Genomic DNA, 17,452 nt, shown 5'->3' with positions numbered 1-17,452 from the left:
ACTGGAGGTGTTGAAGAAGGGGGTGACATGCCCAAATCGTTTGTGCAGGAAGATGAGCCAGGCAGTGGACTGAAGAATAGACTGGAGTGGGCCAAGAGAGGAGGAAGGGAGATCAGAGAGAAGGCTGACACAGTAGTCTAGCCCGGATATAATGAGAGCCTGTAGCAGTAAGGTAGCCGTTTGGGTGGAGAGGAAAGGGCGGATCTTGGCGATATTGTAAAGGTGAGACCGGCAGGTCTTGGTAACGGATCGGATGTGTGGGGTGAACGAGAGAGACGAGTCAAAGATGACACCCAGGTTGCGGGCCTGAGAGACGGGAAGGATGGTCGTACCATCCACGGTGATAGGGAAGTCTGGGAAAGGACGGGGTTTGGGAGGGAAGATGAGGAGCTCAGTTTTGCTTATGTTGAGGTTTAGGTGGCGGGCAGACATCCAGGTGGAGACGTCCTGGAGGCAGGAGGAGATGCGAGCCTGATTAGAACCCATGTCCTCTGACTCCCAAACCCAAGGTCTTGCCACTAGGCCATACACTGAACAACTACCATTAAAATATATATATAACCCCTCAGGGTTCCAGCTACCCCCATATTATTCCAGGAGCTGCATAATCCCTCTCTACTCTCTCCAGAGCCCTATCTCATCAGGGGCCCAGCATCTCCCAGTACCCGCAACCCCCTCCTCCACATCCCATCCCTTCCCCTTCTCGCAACCCACAACACCATCCCACAACCTTTCCCTCCTAACACAGTCAAGACTCGGGCTGGAGACCAGGAAGGTGATGGCCAAAAGGCTGGGGACCGGGGTGAGAAGGAATGAGGTGCAGACCAGGGCAGAGGGCTGCTATTTCCATTCTATCGAGCAGCAGCATGACTTAGCCGATAGAACCCGGGTCTGGGAGTCAGAGGATCTGGGTTCTAATCCCAACTCCGTCACTTGCCTGCTGTGAGACTTTGGGCAAGCCACTTAACATCTCAGTACCTCACTTTCCCTATCTGTAAATGTTCTCTCTCCTACTTTAGACTGTGAAACCCATGTGGGACAGATGGGTTTTTCTTGTATCTACCACAACGCTTAGTATGGGGTTTAACAAATATTCCCTTCTCCAAAGGGATTGAAGGAGGATGGGGCTGGGACTTGGGCAGTAGGGTGAGACCCCTCCCTCTGGACAGAAACAACAGCCCCCGCTCCCTTCATAAGTTTACAGTCAACAGCTGAGGCTGGGCAAAGCGGAGCCGGGCTGGGCGGAGAGCCAGACCGGGCAGAGCCTGGGGGGCCAGGCAGGGTCGGCTCCCACCGGTTCCTGCTGGGGATGTAGAGGATAAGAGCGGCTGGCTGGCCCAGCTCCCCTGTGCTGCTCAGAGCTGAGGCAGAGATGACCACCATGCTGGAGGGCAGGGTGAGCGGGGAGCAGGTGGCCAGGGCCGTGGCCCGAGACCACGTGCAGGCTGTGACCAGGAACTATATCACCAACCCTCGCATCAGTGAGTACCCTAGCTATGGGGTGGGGGGGTGGCCGGGGAGGGGGTAGTCACACTGTGACCACTGCGGGGGGGAGCTGGCAGAGGGGGGTGCCTACTCCATCTGGGATGCAGGAAAGGGGAAGGCCTCCAGGGCTGGAACAGTGAGGATTGTGGGGAGTTTGAATTGAGATTTTACTCCCCAAGACTAGCCAGAAACACTGGGGGTGGGAGTGAGAGCTGGGATCTCACCACACCCAGGTCTCAGCCCCTTAGCCCCCTCAAGAGGTGGGAACAGGGTCCCCTACTTTTACTTCTGCCTTTAGAGTCTGGTCCTGCGAGTCAGAAGATCATGCGTTTTAATCCCGACTCCTCCACTTGTCTTCTGTGTGACCTTGGTCAAGTCACTTCACTTCTCTGGGCCTCAGTTCCCTCATCTGTAAAATGGGGATTGAGACTGTGAGCTCCATGTGGGATGGGGACTGTGTCCAGCCTGATTTGCTTATATCTACCCCAGCGCTTAGTACAGTGCCTGGCACATAGTAAGCGCCTAACAAATACCATAATTATTATTGGTATTAGCAGGATCTTCCCTCCCCTTCCCCTTCCCAAGTTACCCAGTGCTCTGGGACAGACAGAGAGAGCCAGGACTGCCCCTGAGCAGGATGGGGAGGTGGAAACACATGGACGAATGGACCTGTATGGGAATATAGTTCTTCATGGATGAGAGTGGCCACACATGTATAGGTTGGTGTGCCTGATGGTCGGCACACTTACCTAGGCACACACATGTGTGGGCAAGTTGGCATGAAGGTGGGGAATACAACTATGCACACACATGTGCAGACAGGTGTGTGCTCTGGATGTGTGGCAGGAAGTGTACATGTATGTGAAGTTTTCCCACAGTACATGGATCTTGTGAAGTTGTGAATAATTCCCTGTAACAAAGACAACTCTGCCACTTTTTTCTCAGCATTGCCCCAAGAACAGCAGAATGAAGTGGGGCCTATGAGGGAGAGACCCTCCCTCCACCTCCCTGTCCCTTTCCCCTGCTCCCTTTCCCCTGCTCCATTTCGCCCAAGGTCACTCTCTCCGGCCAATCTCTGGTTGGGGGCTCGGCATTCTCTCTCTCTCTCTCAGAAGCCACCTCCTGCCTCCCAGTTGCTCCAGCTTTCTGCTCAGGAATGAATAAACGGGTTCTGAGCCCCCGTCCCCTTTTCCTCCCTGGCCCACCCCCCCCACCCCGTGCCGCCCCCTCCCCCGGCCCCCAACCTATCTCCATAAAAAGCCCTAGGGCTTGGTTCCTAAATAGGCAGTGTGCCAGAGAAAGCATGTAGCTCAGGCTGGGTTGGAGGGGGGAAATAATGACGGTAATTGAGGTATTTGTTAATTGTTTACTATATGCCAGGCACTGTACTAAGCAATGGGGTGGATACAAGGGAATCAGGTCGCATATGGGGCTCGCAGTCCAAGAAGGAGGAACAGCTATTGAATCCCCATTTTACTGATGAGGAAGTAGGTACTGAGAAGCTAAATGATATCTCAAGGACACCCAACAGGCAAGTGGCAAAGCCAGCATTAGAATTCAGGTCCTCTGATTCCTAGTCATTCATTCATTCAATCGTATTTATGGAGTGCTTTCTATGTGTAGAGCCCTGTACTAAGCACTTGGGAGAACAGACACAATGAGCCCACAGTGAGCTTCTGCTTCTTTTACTGAGGCACACTGCTTCCCCATACAGAGGAACCCTTGAATTTGTTTAGATCCTTTATTTTTCCAAATGCCTTGACAACAATTATTTCAGTTTATCCTCCCAACATCCCTGTGAGATAGGGAGAGGGAATTTTGCTAATAAGGAAACTGAGGCACATTTACCCAAAGTCTCCCAGCAAGTGAGTTACCGAGTTGGGAGTTTGGAACTAGAAGCCAAGATTCCTTTTTCAAGTATCTGGGGGTTATGGGGCCCTAGAAGACACTGTGGCCATTGACCACTTGCCAGTTGGGTGACCTTGAAGTGTCACTTAACTTCTTTGTACCTGTTTCCTCCTTAATTAAATAGGGATTTAATCCCTGTTCTTCCACCCCTTTTAGGCTGTGAGTTCCATGTGTGTCAGGGACTGTGTCTGACCTAATTATCTTTCAGAGGAATCTCCATGAATTAGCATCATCAAGTCTTGGGTCTAGTGAGCCCCTGATCCACTAAGTTCATAGAACTTCCCAACTACCATCTATGTGGCCCCCACAATGTCTCTCAGGAGGTGCAGGGACTGGACAGAGGGAAAAACTGAGGCCCAGAGAGGTTAAACACTGACTCAAGGTCACACAGCAGTCACACTTAGAACTACAGAAGGGTTGATGTCACCTTCCAGCTCAGAGCTGTTCCCCCCGGTCCACACTGCCTCTTCCTGCCTCCAGCACATATCTCTTTAGACCTGGATTTTTTTCTATTTGTTACTTTTGTTGCCAAAGCACTTAACATTAGTGATTTTAATTTGCTCCCTGAGACACCCCTGCGAGGTAGGGTTCAGATATTACAATCTGCATTTTATTATTACAATCCCCATTTTACAGATGGGGAAGTTAAGAGGCTTGCCCCAGGTCCCACAGTAGATAGGTGGAAGAGCCGGGACTAGAGACTGGAAACCTCAGACTGGTTTCCAGAGCTTGGCTCTCTTTCCCTCCTCTCTCCATCATCTGTGGCCTCCGAGCCTCCTGCTCTGACAATTAGGACTCTTGGCAGGAGGACTGGCTGTCCTGGGGCCTCTGGAGGCATCCCCCCTTCCCTTTCCCCATTCAATCTCCAGATCTAGGAAGGGACGTGGGAGGAGCCATGGGAGCACTCATGCTCCATTTCCCTAAGCAGACCAAGTAGGAACTGCTCCTCAGATTGCAACAGGATGGAGTCAGGCTAGACTAGTTGGGAACAGTTCCAACTTGCTCTCGGAATGGGAATGAGGGGTCTGTGGAGCCTCTGCCTTTGGAGATTAGGACTTTGGGTTTGTTTTTAAAGTCAGGTGGGCAACCTTCTTTAAGGGACAGTTGAGGACGCTCCTGCAAGGTGTCAGGGGGATGAACAGTATGGTCTCTTAGACTCAAGAGTTCTGAGGAAAGTTGAGTCCTGATGTTTGTTTCCTGCCCCCAGTCTCCTCCTCCTCTCAGCCCCTCTCTCCTGCATCCAACCGGTTCTCCCTTTGACAACCTTATTTACTGACAACAGCACTGAGGGCCCAGCAGAGGTGAAGACAAGGTCGGAGGCTTTCCACTCCCCTTAGAACAGTCTTTTGGAATCCCTCTCTCTTGAGGCATGACTGCTTGGTGCCCAGAAAAGAGATGCCACCCACCCACTCCAGGAGGCTCAGAGGGCTCCCTGTTCCCACCCCTGTCTGCCACAGAGCCTGGGCAAACCCCAAGAGACGGGAGGAGAGAGGATTTCAAAAGGCAAGGGGTGGGGTGGGAGTGGGTCGCTGGCTCCGTTCATCTCGAGTCCCAGAGAGCGGGAGGGGGAGGGTGGAGAGCAGTGGAGAGTTTGAGCTGGGTCCTGTGGGGGTGTGGAGAGTAAACCCCTTCCTGATGTGGGGGCTGACCGGAAGATGATAGGGGTGATCCTGGCATTTTACCTAATATCGGGGTTATGTCAAGCAAATTATTCAGGTTGTGCTCCGAGACCCATGTTTGGAGGTTGGTAATAATAATAATTATGGTATTTGTTAAGTGCTTACTACGTGCCAAGCACTGTTCTAAGTGCTGGGGTAGGTAACAAGGTAATCAGGTTGTCCTACATGGGGCTCACGGTCTTAATCCCCATTTTGCAGATGAGGTCACTGAGGCAAAGAGAAGTGAAGTGACTTGCCCAAATTCACACAGCAGATAAGTGGCAGAGCCGGGATTAGAACCCACATCCTCTGACTCCCAAGCCCATGGTCTACCCATTAGGCCATGTTGCTTCTGGTACCCCAGCCCCAGAACAGAAAGAGCACATGGTCCCCAGGAAGTGAGTTCTAGGCCCCCTGTGGGCTCTGGGGAGAGCTTCCTTGAGGACTAGGAGCAGCCCAACCGCAGGCTAATCCCCCACCCTGCCTCCTGCATACTGACCCAGCCACCCTCGCTCCTCCAGGGGTTAAGTCCAACTAGATCCCTCAACCGCTGCAGGATGGGTCCCCAGCATCCCAGAGTTGGAGGGGGAAGGGGAGGAGGGGTCTAGCCCCGGCTGGGGCTGATTTCTAGCAGGGAGAAATGGTACCAAGCCACCTTCATCCAGGGTCGAGGGACCGGGAAGCTGCCGGACTCCTGACTCCTATGACCCTCCAGCTGGCACTCTGCAGCGGGCCGCACCTCTGCCCAGTTTATGGGCTCAGCCCTGGGCTGGGTGCCCCACGCCAGCCCAGGCAGCACGAGCTCCCCACTCCCTCTCTGGTGGGCTAACCAGTGTGAGCTCTGGGCAGAGCCCCTTGTTCATATGTATAATATTTGCATAAAAATGGCCTGGCCCCCTTCCCCTGTCCCCTTAACCAGACAGGTCTAAACTCAAGAAGCAACCCCACCACCCTCACACCACTCCAGGCATTCCTGATCTCCCCAAAGCCGGCCGACCTGACAGAGCCTCTAACAGAAGCCTCCCCCAGGCTCCCATACTCACCTACATGCCCTAAACCCCCACATACCCTCCCCCCGACACTCCCCTATCCCCTACCCACTCCTATATTCCCCCACACACCCCTGCACCCTTTCACGCTCCTCCACTCCCCCCACACCCCTCACTCCTCTGGGAGACTGGCCTCTGGATACCCTTAGTCTGGGAGCATTACCTTGGCCACACAGGCTCAAAGGACCCCAGAGTCAGGGTAATCCTCCCTCTGACTTTCTCAGGTTCAGCCTCCCCATCCCTAAATCTCCCCATTCCTCAGTTTCAGACTTCCCCGCCCCCCGGCCCTCTCCCCAGTGCCCTCCACTCTTCCCCCCCTCATTCCCCCGGCCTCGCTTTACGCTTGGGCACCCGCCTTTCTCCGCCGGCCCTCACATGATCTCGCAGGTGTGGCTGGGAAGTTGGGGTCGCCTGCGCTAATTAGTGGCTTGGTGGGGGAGCCCCCCCGCTGGGCCTTTGACCAGGGCGCGGGTGGGGGAGGAGCAGGAGGGCTCCGAAGGCTGAGGCCCCGGCCACAAACTGACACACTGGACAATGCGCAGGTTACACAAGAGATGGGGGGAGGGGGGAGGCGGTTGGGGGAAGGGGCACTGCAAGGGTCTGTCTGAAAACCACCAAGAAGAAACTGCAGGCAGGGGGCTGGACCAAATGACCTCACTAGGTTCTTCCCAGCCCAAGAATTCTGGGACTTGGGGCCAAACTGGAAATGAGGAGAGCACAGAGCCAAGTCCTGGGGACCGGAGAGGACAGAGAAGAAATGACTGAACAAAGTAGGGGAGTCTGGGGGCGGGGGGAGGGTGAGAGAAAGACAGACAGAAGGACAGAAACAGAGACAAAGAGAGCTCTCTCCTTGGACTCCCCCACTGGATGGTCAGCCTTTCCAGGGCACTTTGTCCCTTCATATAGCTGGACTGCAGAAGCAAGGCTTTAGGGGCAGAGCCCAGGAGACTGGAACCCTAGCTTTAGCTCGTGGAAGTCAAGAGCCCTAGGGAAGGAGTTATAAAAGTTGGGAGAGGGGATGCAGCAGAGATTTAAACCCAAGAGTCCTGATTCCCAGTCTAGAGCAATCAGGCTGGCAGCAGTTTGTATGAGGGAGATGGCAGGATCCTTGCTCTCGAGGGGTTGGCAAACTGGTGGGAAAGATAGGATACACCCTCGCATACACCCACACACACATAGACACACATCCCAGGCCCAAAATACTGAGAGAAGTTCAGGTTATGAATTGGATCAGCAATCATCAGTTATTCTAAGAATGGGGGCCAGAGAGAAGGAGGGGCTCCCCAGTCTATGGGGGGGCCCCTTCTTCTATTCCTTCACAGACCAAGGGACCTGAGGGGGACACAACCCTAGACTAAGGGGTGGAGGAGGAGTGTTAAAGAGAACTCAGTGAGCATAGCTGTGCCCATTTTACAGAGGAGGAAAGTGACGCCCTGAAAGAGTCAGCAGGCTGCTGCAGAGCCGGGCGGTCCTCGGATCTATGAGCCAGCAGTCCTGCCGCCTCATATCAGCACCGAGACACTGTGAACTGTGCACTGAGGAGGCCTTAAGGATTAAATCATAAAAGGGGCAGGGGTATCCCAAGCAGTTGTTTGGAAGCAGAGCAAGTCAGAGTCAGGTTGGTTCCATTAGGATTCAACCTATAAACTGGGAATCAGCACCCCGTGTTCTCTTCCAGGCTCCACCGGGACTTATACAGTGACCTTGAGGAAGTCTTAATTCTTCTCTGGTCCTCAGTTTCCCCCACACACTTAGGGGCTGTGAAGAGAGTCGCCCCATCCCCATTTCTCCTCCAACCCTCAGCGTCAAGGCGAGTGGACTGGGTTCGAGGGGAGGATAAAAAGAAGGAAGGAGGGAGAGCCGGGACCTGGAGTTTAAACTGCAAATATCCTTGGAGGTCGGCCTCTACAGGCATTCTTAGGGGCAGGTCCCCATGGTCTCCCGCAGACAAGACAGACAGGCTCCTGCTGGCCCCTGGACCCCCATCTTTAAGAGCAATCTGAGGGAGGAGGTTGCTGTGAGATGCAGGATGGGCAGAAGGGAAACCAAGCTGGTGAAGGGTTGTCTGATCGTTCTACTTCCTCCTGGCCTTGCCCCCTCCAGCCCCCCACTTCGTGCCCCGCCCCCCGCCCCTGCCCCTGGCCAGGCGAACAGTGCCTGATTGTCAGGGTTAATGGAGGCTCCCTAGGATAGACCCTGTCCGTTCGGGGACGGGTTGGGGGCCGAGGGGGGAGGCTGAAAGACTTTTCTTCTGGGCGGGATTGACAATCCCATTCTGCGTCTTTTCTCTCCCTGCCCCTCCTTCTCCCCAGCGCCTTTCCCGGCCCCAGCCCCCAGCCCACCCACCCGGCGTTTTCCTCCTCGGAGTTCAAGGCTTCTTTTCTCTAACTCAACCCCTTAATTATTGGAATTGGTGTTTTCCGGCGGCCCAGAGCTCTGAATGACTGACTCTGCTCCTCCGCTTCTCCCTCCTCCCTGCTTCCCCCGCTTCTGAGCCTCGTTTCTCTGCCTCTTCAGCTTCCTACCTCAGTTTCTCTCACTCTCCCTGCCTCCCTCTCTCCCTCCCTTTTTCTCCCTCAGATCTCTCCCTCAGATCTCTCCCTCCATCTCTCCCTTTCTCTCTCCCTCTTCCTCTTTCCTTCTCTGTTTTTTCTTCTTCCTCCCTCAGTCTTTCTCCCTTCCCCTTTCACTCTAGCATTTTTTGAGCACTTACTGTGTGCAGAACACTGTACTAAGCTCTTGGGAGAGTACAATAAAGCAATATAACACTCTCCTCCTTTCTCCCTCCATTCCTCTCTTTCTCCCTTCTTGCCTCTTCATTTTTCCCTCCCTCTCTTTCTCCCTCCTTCCCTCTCTTTTTCTCCATCCCTTTCTCCCTCTCTTTGTTTTTTCCCCTCCCTCTCTCTCTCCCTCCCTCGCTCTCATTTTTCTCCCTCCCTCTCTCTCTCTTCCCCCTTCTCCTTCCCCTACCTCTCTCCTCCTTTTCTCACCTGCCCCTCCTCAATTCCATCATCCTGTTTCGGGACAGTGACTGTCCAGGGCCTCCCTCGCCCTGACCTAAGCCCCCTCCCCGACTCGCCACTCATCGGCGGCCCAGGTCAGGGTCAGGTGTCTTTATCCCACAGAGGCCTGCTCCCCGGCATTGAAGGCCACTATCCATGTAGCTGCTACCTTTTTTGGGGGGGGGGGAATCATGGAGGTTGGTGGCCCCAAGTTCTAGGTGCATCAATGTCCCCCCAATACCTGCCTGACTCGACTCCAACTTTGCTCACCCCTGGTTTCCAACCAGACCTGGGAGCTTCTCAACGGGGATGGAAAGTCCCAAATTAGGGTGTGACAGAACTGTTAGCTCTGCATAATCAGCATGCCCTCTCCAACTTTAAAGCACCCACCCCTCTTGTCCCCACCCCTGAGACAATCAATCAATCAATCCATAATGGCATATATTGAGCAGTTATTCTATTTCTCTTTCCATCTTCCCAGTGGGTTGAGTGAGGTTCTAGATAGGGAAAAAGAGGGCTGAAGGGATCCACCTTCCTGCCATAGATGCCAACTTGATGGGTGTCATGGCCCCCGTGGCTTTTTGAGCTGGACCCCCACCTTGGCTCGTCCCAGCTCTCTGGCCAAACCTGCAAACAGGGCAGAAAAGACCCCAAATGGTATCTTTTAGAACTTCTGCTCTTTGAAAACCTTCCCCTCCCAGTCCCCATCTCCCCCACAATACCCCCACAAATCCCTGCTTCTTTTTGCTCCCAGATTCAATAATAATAAAATAATAATAATAGTGCTATTTGTTAAGTACTTCCTCTCTGCTAAACACCATGCTAAGCTAACACCATCAGATCGGACACAACAGTCTAAGGGGGAGGGAGAACACGTATTGAATTATCATCTTCTCATTTTACAGGTGAGGGAATTGAGGTACAGAGAAGTAAAGTGACTTTCCCAAAGTCACTTAGCAGGCAAATAGCAAAGCTGGGTTTTAGAAACCAGGTCTCCTTGACCCAAAATGAAAGGTTGGCACTTGTGCCAGTCTCTGCCTTTACCCAGGCCAGTGGGAGCTTTCGCTTCTTCCTCTGGGGTAGAGGTGTGTCTAAGTCAATCAGTAGTATGGTACTGGTATTTAATAAGCACTTACCATGTGCTAAGCACTGTGCTGAGAGCTGGGTGAGAACAAGATAATCAGGTCAGATATAGGCTCTGTCCCACACAGGGCTGTAGGAGGGGTACGCTGGCCAACAGATGGTTGGTACATGGCTCAAAACCCTTAGGGACACCCCCAGAGGGTCTCTTGGTTATAATAGGATGAGAGGACCCTGCTACTCTACTCATTTGCAGTGATCACTGGGCCTTCATAGAAGGGCTTTGCAGCTGTTAATCTTGTGTCTGCTCTCCATTCTATGTCTGGCCACTGTACTCGATACCTCCCCTAGCACAGTGCTTGGCACAGAGTAAGTGCTTATTATTAGTAGTAGTAAGAGGAGGACTAATATTTCCCAAAAGGGGAGCCTCTGAAACAAGCACTTTGCTAGGAGCCAGCGGTAGGACTGCTGTGTGATCTCAGGCAAGTCTCTTGACTCTTCAATTGAAAAATGGGGATGCAACACCCCTTCTCCCTCCCCCTTAGTCTGTGAGTCCATGCAGGGAAAGAAGCTGTGTCCAAACTGATTATCCTGTATCTACACCATTCATTCATTCACTCAATCAATCGTATTTATTGAGCATTTACTGTGTGCAGAGCACCATACTAACCTCTTGGGAAAGTTCAGTACAACAATAAACAGTAACATTTCCTGCCCACAGTGAGCTCAAAGTCTAGAGGGCAGGGAGACACAACAATACAAGTAAATAAAATTGCAGATATGTACGTAAGTGCTTTAAAGCGGGGGGCGGGGGAAGAGCAAAGGGATAAATAAAATGATAGATATGTACATAACTGTTTGGGGTCTGGGAGGGGAGAAGAGCAAAGGGAGCAAGTCAGGGCAACACAGAAGGGAGTAGGAGATGAAGAAAAGTGGGGCTTAGTTTGGGAAGGCCTCTTGGATGAGATGTGCCTTCAGTAAGGCTTGAAGCCACGGAGAGTTGTTTTCTGTCAGATTAGAGGAGGGAAGACATTACAGGCCAGAGGCAGGACATGGGCTAGGGTTCAGTGGCAAGACAGGTGAGATCGAAACACAGTGAGAAGGTAGCACTAGAGAAGTAAAGTATGGGGGCTGGGTTGTAGAAAGAGAGAAGCCAGGTAAGTTAGGAGGGCGCAGGATGATGGAGTCCCCCATGCTTAGCACATAGTAAACAGAAAGCAATAACAACAACAACAACAACAATAATAATAATGATAATAATAATAATTTTCAATACTGCATGTCCTAGACCTCCCTAATCCTATCCTGGCCACCCTGGATTCAGTTTAAAAGCTTTTATACCCAGAATCTGCCTAGCCCTTCTTCCAACCAACAAGATACCAATCGAGGGTGCTGAGCAGATAAGGGCAGGGTCTTCCCTTCTGCTACCGTTGTGTCAAGGGGGACTTCCTGGGTATTGGGCTTGTCATCCCTGCAGGACTGGTTACTGCCCCAAGGGCAAGATCACATCTGCTCTCCTCCAGCCCGACATCTGACACAGGTCTCTACCTGTCAGAAGGGTCCAGGGAAGCCTGGGTCTAACTGAGTCTGGGTCAATTAATGCCAATGATCGATTAATCGATTGATTGGCAACCCTCCCTAAGGGTTGGAGTGAGCACTGAAAGAGAGGGGGCAGGGTATTTGAGCAGAGGTCATTTCCTGTCCAGCAGTAGGTTGCAAAGTCCTTCTGGCCTTGGAGAAAACACCAGCTGTGGGTCTGGAGCTAGGGGGGAGGGGGACAGACCCTAGAGGGGGCAGGATTGCAGTGTTTTGGGGAGGTGGGGATGGACTGGAGTTTGACAGTGTCAGATTAACCCAGACTCTGGGGATGAAAAGTTGAAGCAAGAACGGTTCAGGGTTCAGGCTGGAGAGGCAGGAGAGGCGTGGGGTTGGGGGGAGGGGGAGGTGGGAAGGGGGCAGGGTCACAGCCCTGGGAGGGGGAGCAAGTGGAGACAGAGGAAAGGGAGCCGACCCGGAGAATTCACAAACAAATCTCAAAGGGCGAGCAGAGCAGCAGGCCCAGCTGGTGGCCGCCGGCCCCCTCTCCCAGGCCGGCCTGCAGGTGTGCTGGGGCCAAGGCCAGCGGAGGGGGGTAAGCCAGGAGGGCGTGACCTTTACAGAAATGGTGACTATACATGTCAGAGTTAATGGACTGGATGGGAGCTGGGGGAGGGGCGAGGAGGGAGGAGAAGAAGGAGGAAAGAGAGAGCCCTACTATCTCTCCGTGTGCTTGAGTGTTAGGGTGGGTGTTTGTGTGTAAATTTGAATGTGCATTTGTGTGTATGGGTTTGCACACACAAACCATCTGGCTACCTAGGACCAACCTTCAGGCCTGAACCTCCCAGCCCCCAGCTCTGAAGACCGAATGCCCAGAACCTGGGTGGGGCTGGATAGCAGCTATTCAGGTTTGTAGGGAGACATATTCATTTCTCAGCTCAGATTCCAGGGGCTCCATGATGATGATGGTATTTGTTAAGTGCTTACTACATGTTAAGTACTGTTCTAAGATCCGGGGTGGGACACCATCCCTGTCCCACATGGGGTTTATGGTCTTAATCCCCATTTTAGAAATGAAGTAACTGAGACACGGAGAAGTGAAGTGACTTGCCCAAGGTCATACAGCAGACAAGTGGGGGAGCCGGGATTAGAACCCTGGCCTTTCTGATTCCCAGGCCCGTGCTCTCTCCACTAAACCATGCGGTATTCACTAGGTATTCACTAGGTATTCTCTATTCACTAGGCCAGGGGAGAGCCTAAAGTCTCAACAGCCCAGGGGCACCATTCCCATGATTCCAGGTTAGCCACAAGCCTGCAGCCTTCAGTTTTTCCATCTGGGAAATAAGGAGAATCACGCCTTTCCATGGGAGGAAGGGTTTGTGTGGGCTGGGGTTAAGAGCCCCTTAGGTCCTCCTAGGGGGAGAGCCTTCCAGACTTCCTCATAATAATAATAATTGTGGCATGTGTTAAGCACTTACTATGTGCCAAGCACTGTGTTTAGATAGAAGACAATCAGCTCAGATGCAGTCCCCATCTCACTGCTGCTCCTAGTCAAAGGGGAGGGAGGTAGTTAACTCCCATTTTGACGATAGAGAAACTGAAGCCCGGAAAAGGTAAGTGACTCGCTAAGTGACTTCTACTTTCCTTTTCCCCACAGCCTACAGGACAGTGTGCAGCGTCAATGGGCCGCTGGTGGTGCTGGACAATGTCAAGGTAATTTCAGGGGTCCACTGCTCCTTCCTGAACACACAAAACCAGTTACGACCATCCACGTCTCAGTGGCACCTTCCAAAGTCCCTCTCCTCTCCCTCTGGCCCGGACCACAGTGGCCCCTTCCAAACATCCCCTGCCCCTCAACAATGGCCCTTCCAAGACTCCCTCCAGGTCAGCAATGCAGCTCAGTGGGGAGACCATGTGGAGTATGGATTTTTGAGGGGTTTTTTTAGTGGAGGAGAAATGGAGAACCCTTGGTTGTGCTGAGCAGGCAGCTCACTGGATGAAAAATCTGCGGGCCACCCAAAGATGACTAACAGGCCAACCGTGTCCCTGGTTGGGCCCCCTCCCCTGCCTTCCTTAGCCTCCTCCCCCAGCCCTGGTCCGCGGAAGGGTAGCAAGAGAACTCCCTTGAGGGTCCCCACTCCATCCCTTTCTCTGGGTGTCTGCCCACGGCCAAGGTAACATTTTTTTCCCAACAGTGCCATCTGCTGCCTGATTCCCTCCTCTTTCCCTCCAGGAGAGAGAGTCTTCCCAGCTTAGGGCCCTGGGACCACCGGAACTCCCTCCTTAGCAGGGAGCTAATAGCCCGGAAAGGTTGCTTGGGAGCCGTTGTCCCCAGAAGCAGAAAGGTAGTCTGAAGGGAGGGAGAGCAGGGCAGGTGAGCGAGTGCCCTCGGTGCCCAGGTGTTCATGAGTTACCTCATCTGTAAAATGGGGATTAAGACTGTGAGCCCCACGTGGGACAACCTGATTCCCCTGTGTCTACCCCAGCGCTTAGAACAGTGCTCTGCACATAGTAAGCGCTTAACAAATACCAACCTGCCCTGTCTTGTCCCGTGCTGCCCCAACCAGCTAAATGCTTTCTGTCCAGTCCCGCCCTAAAGGAAACCCATTAGCCGCTTTAAACCACCACCGAGTCCTGCTTCCAAAGAATGAAAACATTCTGGACCAGGCCAAATGCACTTAATCTGTTCAAGGATTTATCAGGTCATTGCTCTGGATTCTCTGAGTTTGTAATTCAAAGCCCTGGCCTCTCGGGACTTGCCCTTTCTTAGCTAAAGCCACCCAGGGCTTGTAATTCATAGCCCTGGGCCCTCTGGATTTGGCCATTCGTAGCCATGGCCCTTCAAGACTTTTTTGTTTGTTAGTTTTCTTTTTTAATGGCATTTGTTAGGTGCTTACTATGTGCCAGGCACTGAACTAAGTGGTGGGTTAAATAAAAGACAACCAGGATGGTTAGAGTCCCTGTCCCATATAGGGCTCCCAGTCATTCAATCATTCATTCGATTCATTCAATTGTATTTATTGAGCACTTATTGTGCGCAGAGCACTGTTCTAAGCACTTGGAAAGTACAATTCAGTAATAAAGAGAGACAATCCCTGCCCATACCGGGTTTATAGTCTAGAAGGGGGGAGACAGGCATCAAAACAAGAAAACAGGCATCAATATAAATAAATAGAATTATAAATAGGTACAAATATACACAAGTGCTATGGGGCAAAGGGGGTTGTAGAGCAAAGAGAGCAAGTTGTGGCAACGCAGAAGGGAGGGGGAGCTGAGGGAAAAGGGGGGCTTAGTCTTAATCTCTATTTTGCAGATGAGCTAATTAAGGCCCAGAGAAGTTAAGTGATTTGACCATGGTCACAGAGCAGACAAGTGGCAGATCTGGGTTTAGAACCTTGGACTCCCAGGCCCATGTTCTTTCCACTAGGCCACACTGCTTCTCAGCATTATGCATAGCCCTAGTCCCTGTGGACTTGGCCATCACTGTTCTAGCCTTATTGGACTTTCCATTTCACTAATGAGTGAAACTATAATTTCAGATTTATAAATATCAAAATGTGGTTAAGATCCAATGCTCAAACAGTAATCAATCAATAAATTAATCAGTGCATTGAGTGCTTACTGTGGGCTAACAGTTCCATAGCAAAAGGCTGATCTTTCTTTCAAGTAAACTTGCTACTACCCTGTCAAAATCATTACAGCATGGCATATGGGATGGGCCTGGGAGTCAGGAGGTCATGGTTTCTAATCCCCGCTCGGCCACTTGTCTGTTGTGACTTTGGACCAGTCACTTCACTTCTCTGTGCCTCAGTTACCTCATCTGTAAAAAGGGAATTAAGATTGTGAATACCATGTGGGACAGGGACTGTGTCCAAACTGATACATCCACCCAGTACTTAGTACAGAGCCTGGCACATAGTAAGCGCTTAACAAATGCCATTATTATTATCATTATTATTATTATTATTATCTGTGAAATCAACTAGTACACAAGTCTGAATACACTTTCACTGTCAACCCAGGACTATGAGTCAGGGTGGCCAGTTGCCATCAGATGCTATCCAAGTCCCTATATTCTGGGATCCAGAAAGAGAGAAAAAGGGAAAAGCTAGAATCAGCTTTAAGTCAGAGAGTCCTGTCCAGTTATTAACAACACAAACTATGTGGCTTGGGGCACAGGCTGGGAGGTTGGGAGAGGGGATGGAGTAGAAAGGGACAAGTCATCAGATAGCAGAGCCTCAGACCACACCTTCCCCCTATAACATGGAAGTTGCTGCAGAAATAAATTATTTTCATGATGATTATCACTGTTTGGTTATTATTAATTATAATAATATTTAAATATAAAATCATATTGGTTTTTATTAAGACCTGACTAGGTGCAAGGCACTGGGCTAAGTTCTGGGGTAGATAAAAATAACGTTATCAGCTCAGACACAATCCCACTTGGGGGTCCCCATTTAGGAGGTGGAGAGTGCAGTTGTCATAATCCACATTTTACAGATGGGAAAATTAAGGCCCAGAGAGGGTAAGTGATATTCCTGAGGTCATCAGCAGGCCAGCAGCTGGGACTAGAAGCCGAGTGTGTTGACTTGCTGCCTGGGGCAAGTACTTGGAGCAGACCATGGGCTCTGGCTGACCTCAGGGGCCAGAGTTGGAACATCACCTGGAGCCTCTGGTTGTGCCAACAGTACCTGGCTGGGCAAGTAATAGAATCCTGGTGCCCGGGATGGGAGGGTTCAGTCTCCCTGCCCTCCTTCCCCCGCCCTCATTGTCTTCCATCCGTCTCCCATCCAACCAGTTTGCCCAGTATGCTGAGATTGTCAATTTCATCCTTCCTAATGGCACTTCCAGGAGTGGACAGGTCCTGGAGGTAGCTGGAACCAAGGCTGTGGTCCAGGTAAGGGGCTTGGGCTAGGGTGGCTGGAGTGGACTCAGGTGGGCTGGGGTGGGACTGAGGTGGACTCGGATGGGGTGGAATGGGCTTGTTGGGAGCTGTTTCCTGAACTGCCACAGCCCGCTGTAGACCCTCTTCTTCTATTTCTACTACTACTACTACTAATAGTTAAAATAATAGTATTTGTTCGGTGCTTACTATGTGCCAAGCACTGTACTAAGCACAGGGGTAGATACAAAGTAATCAGATCAGATGTAATCCATGTCCCACTTGGGGCTCACGGTCTAACAGGGAGGAAACTGAGAGACAGAGAAGTCAAGAGACTTGCCCAAGAGTACAGGCCTGGAGCCGGCCTGGGCTGTGCCATGAAGATGGGGGAGTGGCCACCCCCTAGGTCCAGGCTGGAGGAGACCCCTTATCCAGGGTTCTTCCCAACAGGGCAGGCTGTATATCATATCTGGCTCCCCTCTACTTCCAGAAGGCCGAGAGGAAGAGGGGATGAAGGGAGAGGATGGTTCAGCCCCCCCTTAACCTCCAGCTACCCTTCAGTTCCCCCGCCTTTCCAACCCTGGCTCTGCTCCCCCTTCCATCCATCCCTGGCCCTGGGGCGGGGATCTCCCTTATTGAGGGGCGAGGGGTTGCTCACCCTCTATGGCCCCTGCTCTTGCCTGGTGGAAGTGCTCTAGGTGCCCTTGGGGAGAGCTGATTACGAGGAATGGAAAGCCAGGTCAACTGGGCAGAGGAAGTGAAAAGAGGGGGACCCTGGAGGTCTGGTGACTGCCCTCACCCCCACCTCCCAATGGCCCTGTTCCCCAACCTGCCACTTCAGCCCCCAGT

General features: G+C 52.1%; 1 protein-coding gene across 1 annotated transcript in view; it reads left to right on the top strand.

Moving 5' to 3' along the window:
* The first annotated feature begins 1,324 nt into the window (after positions 1–1,324).
* ATP6V1B1 (ATPase H+ transporting V1 subunit B1) overlaps positions 1,325–17,452 on the top strand; it is a 37,338-nt gene continuing 21,210 nt past the window's right edge. The window contains exons 1-3 of the mRNA XM_029083042.1: positions 1,325–1,481; positions 13,376–13,431; positions 16,520–16,618. Of these exons, the coding sequence (XP_028938875.1) occupies positions 1,373–1,481; positions 13,376–13,431; positions 16,520–16,618 (264 nt within the window). The 5' untranslated portion in view covers positions 1,325–1,372. The remainder of the gene's footprint in view (positions 1,482–13,375; positions 13,432–16,519; positions 16,619–17,452) is intronic.

Source organism: Ornithorhynchus anatinus, chromosome 18 (assembly GCF_004115215.2).
Source record: "Ornithorhynchus anatinus isolate Pmale09 chromosome 18, mOrnAna1.pri.v4, whole genome shotgun sequence".
In the NCBI taxonomy this organism is placed as follows: Eukaryota; Metazoa; Chordata; class Mammalia; order Monotremata; family Ornithorhynchidae; genus Ornithorhynchus; species Ornithorhynchus anatinus.
Note: the sequence above shows the minus strand (reverse complement) of the source record. Positions and strands in the feature narration are given on the sequence as shown.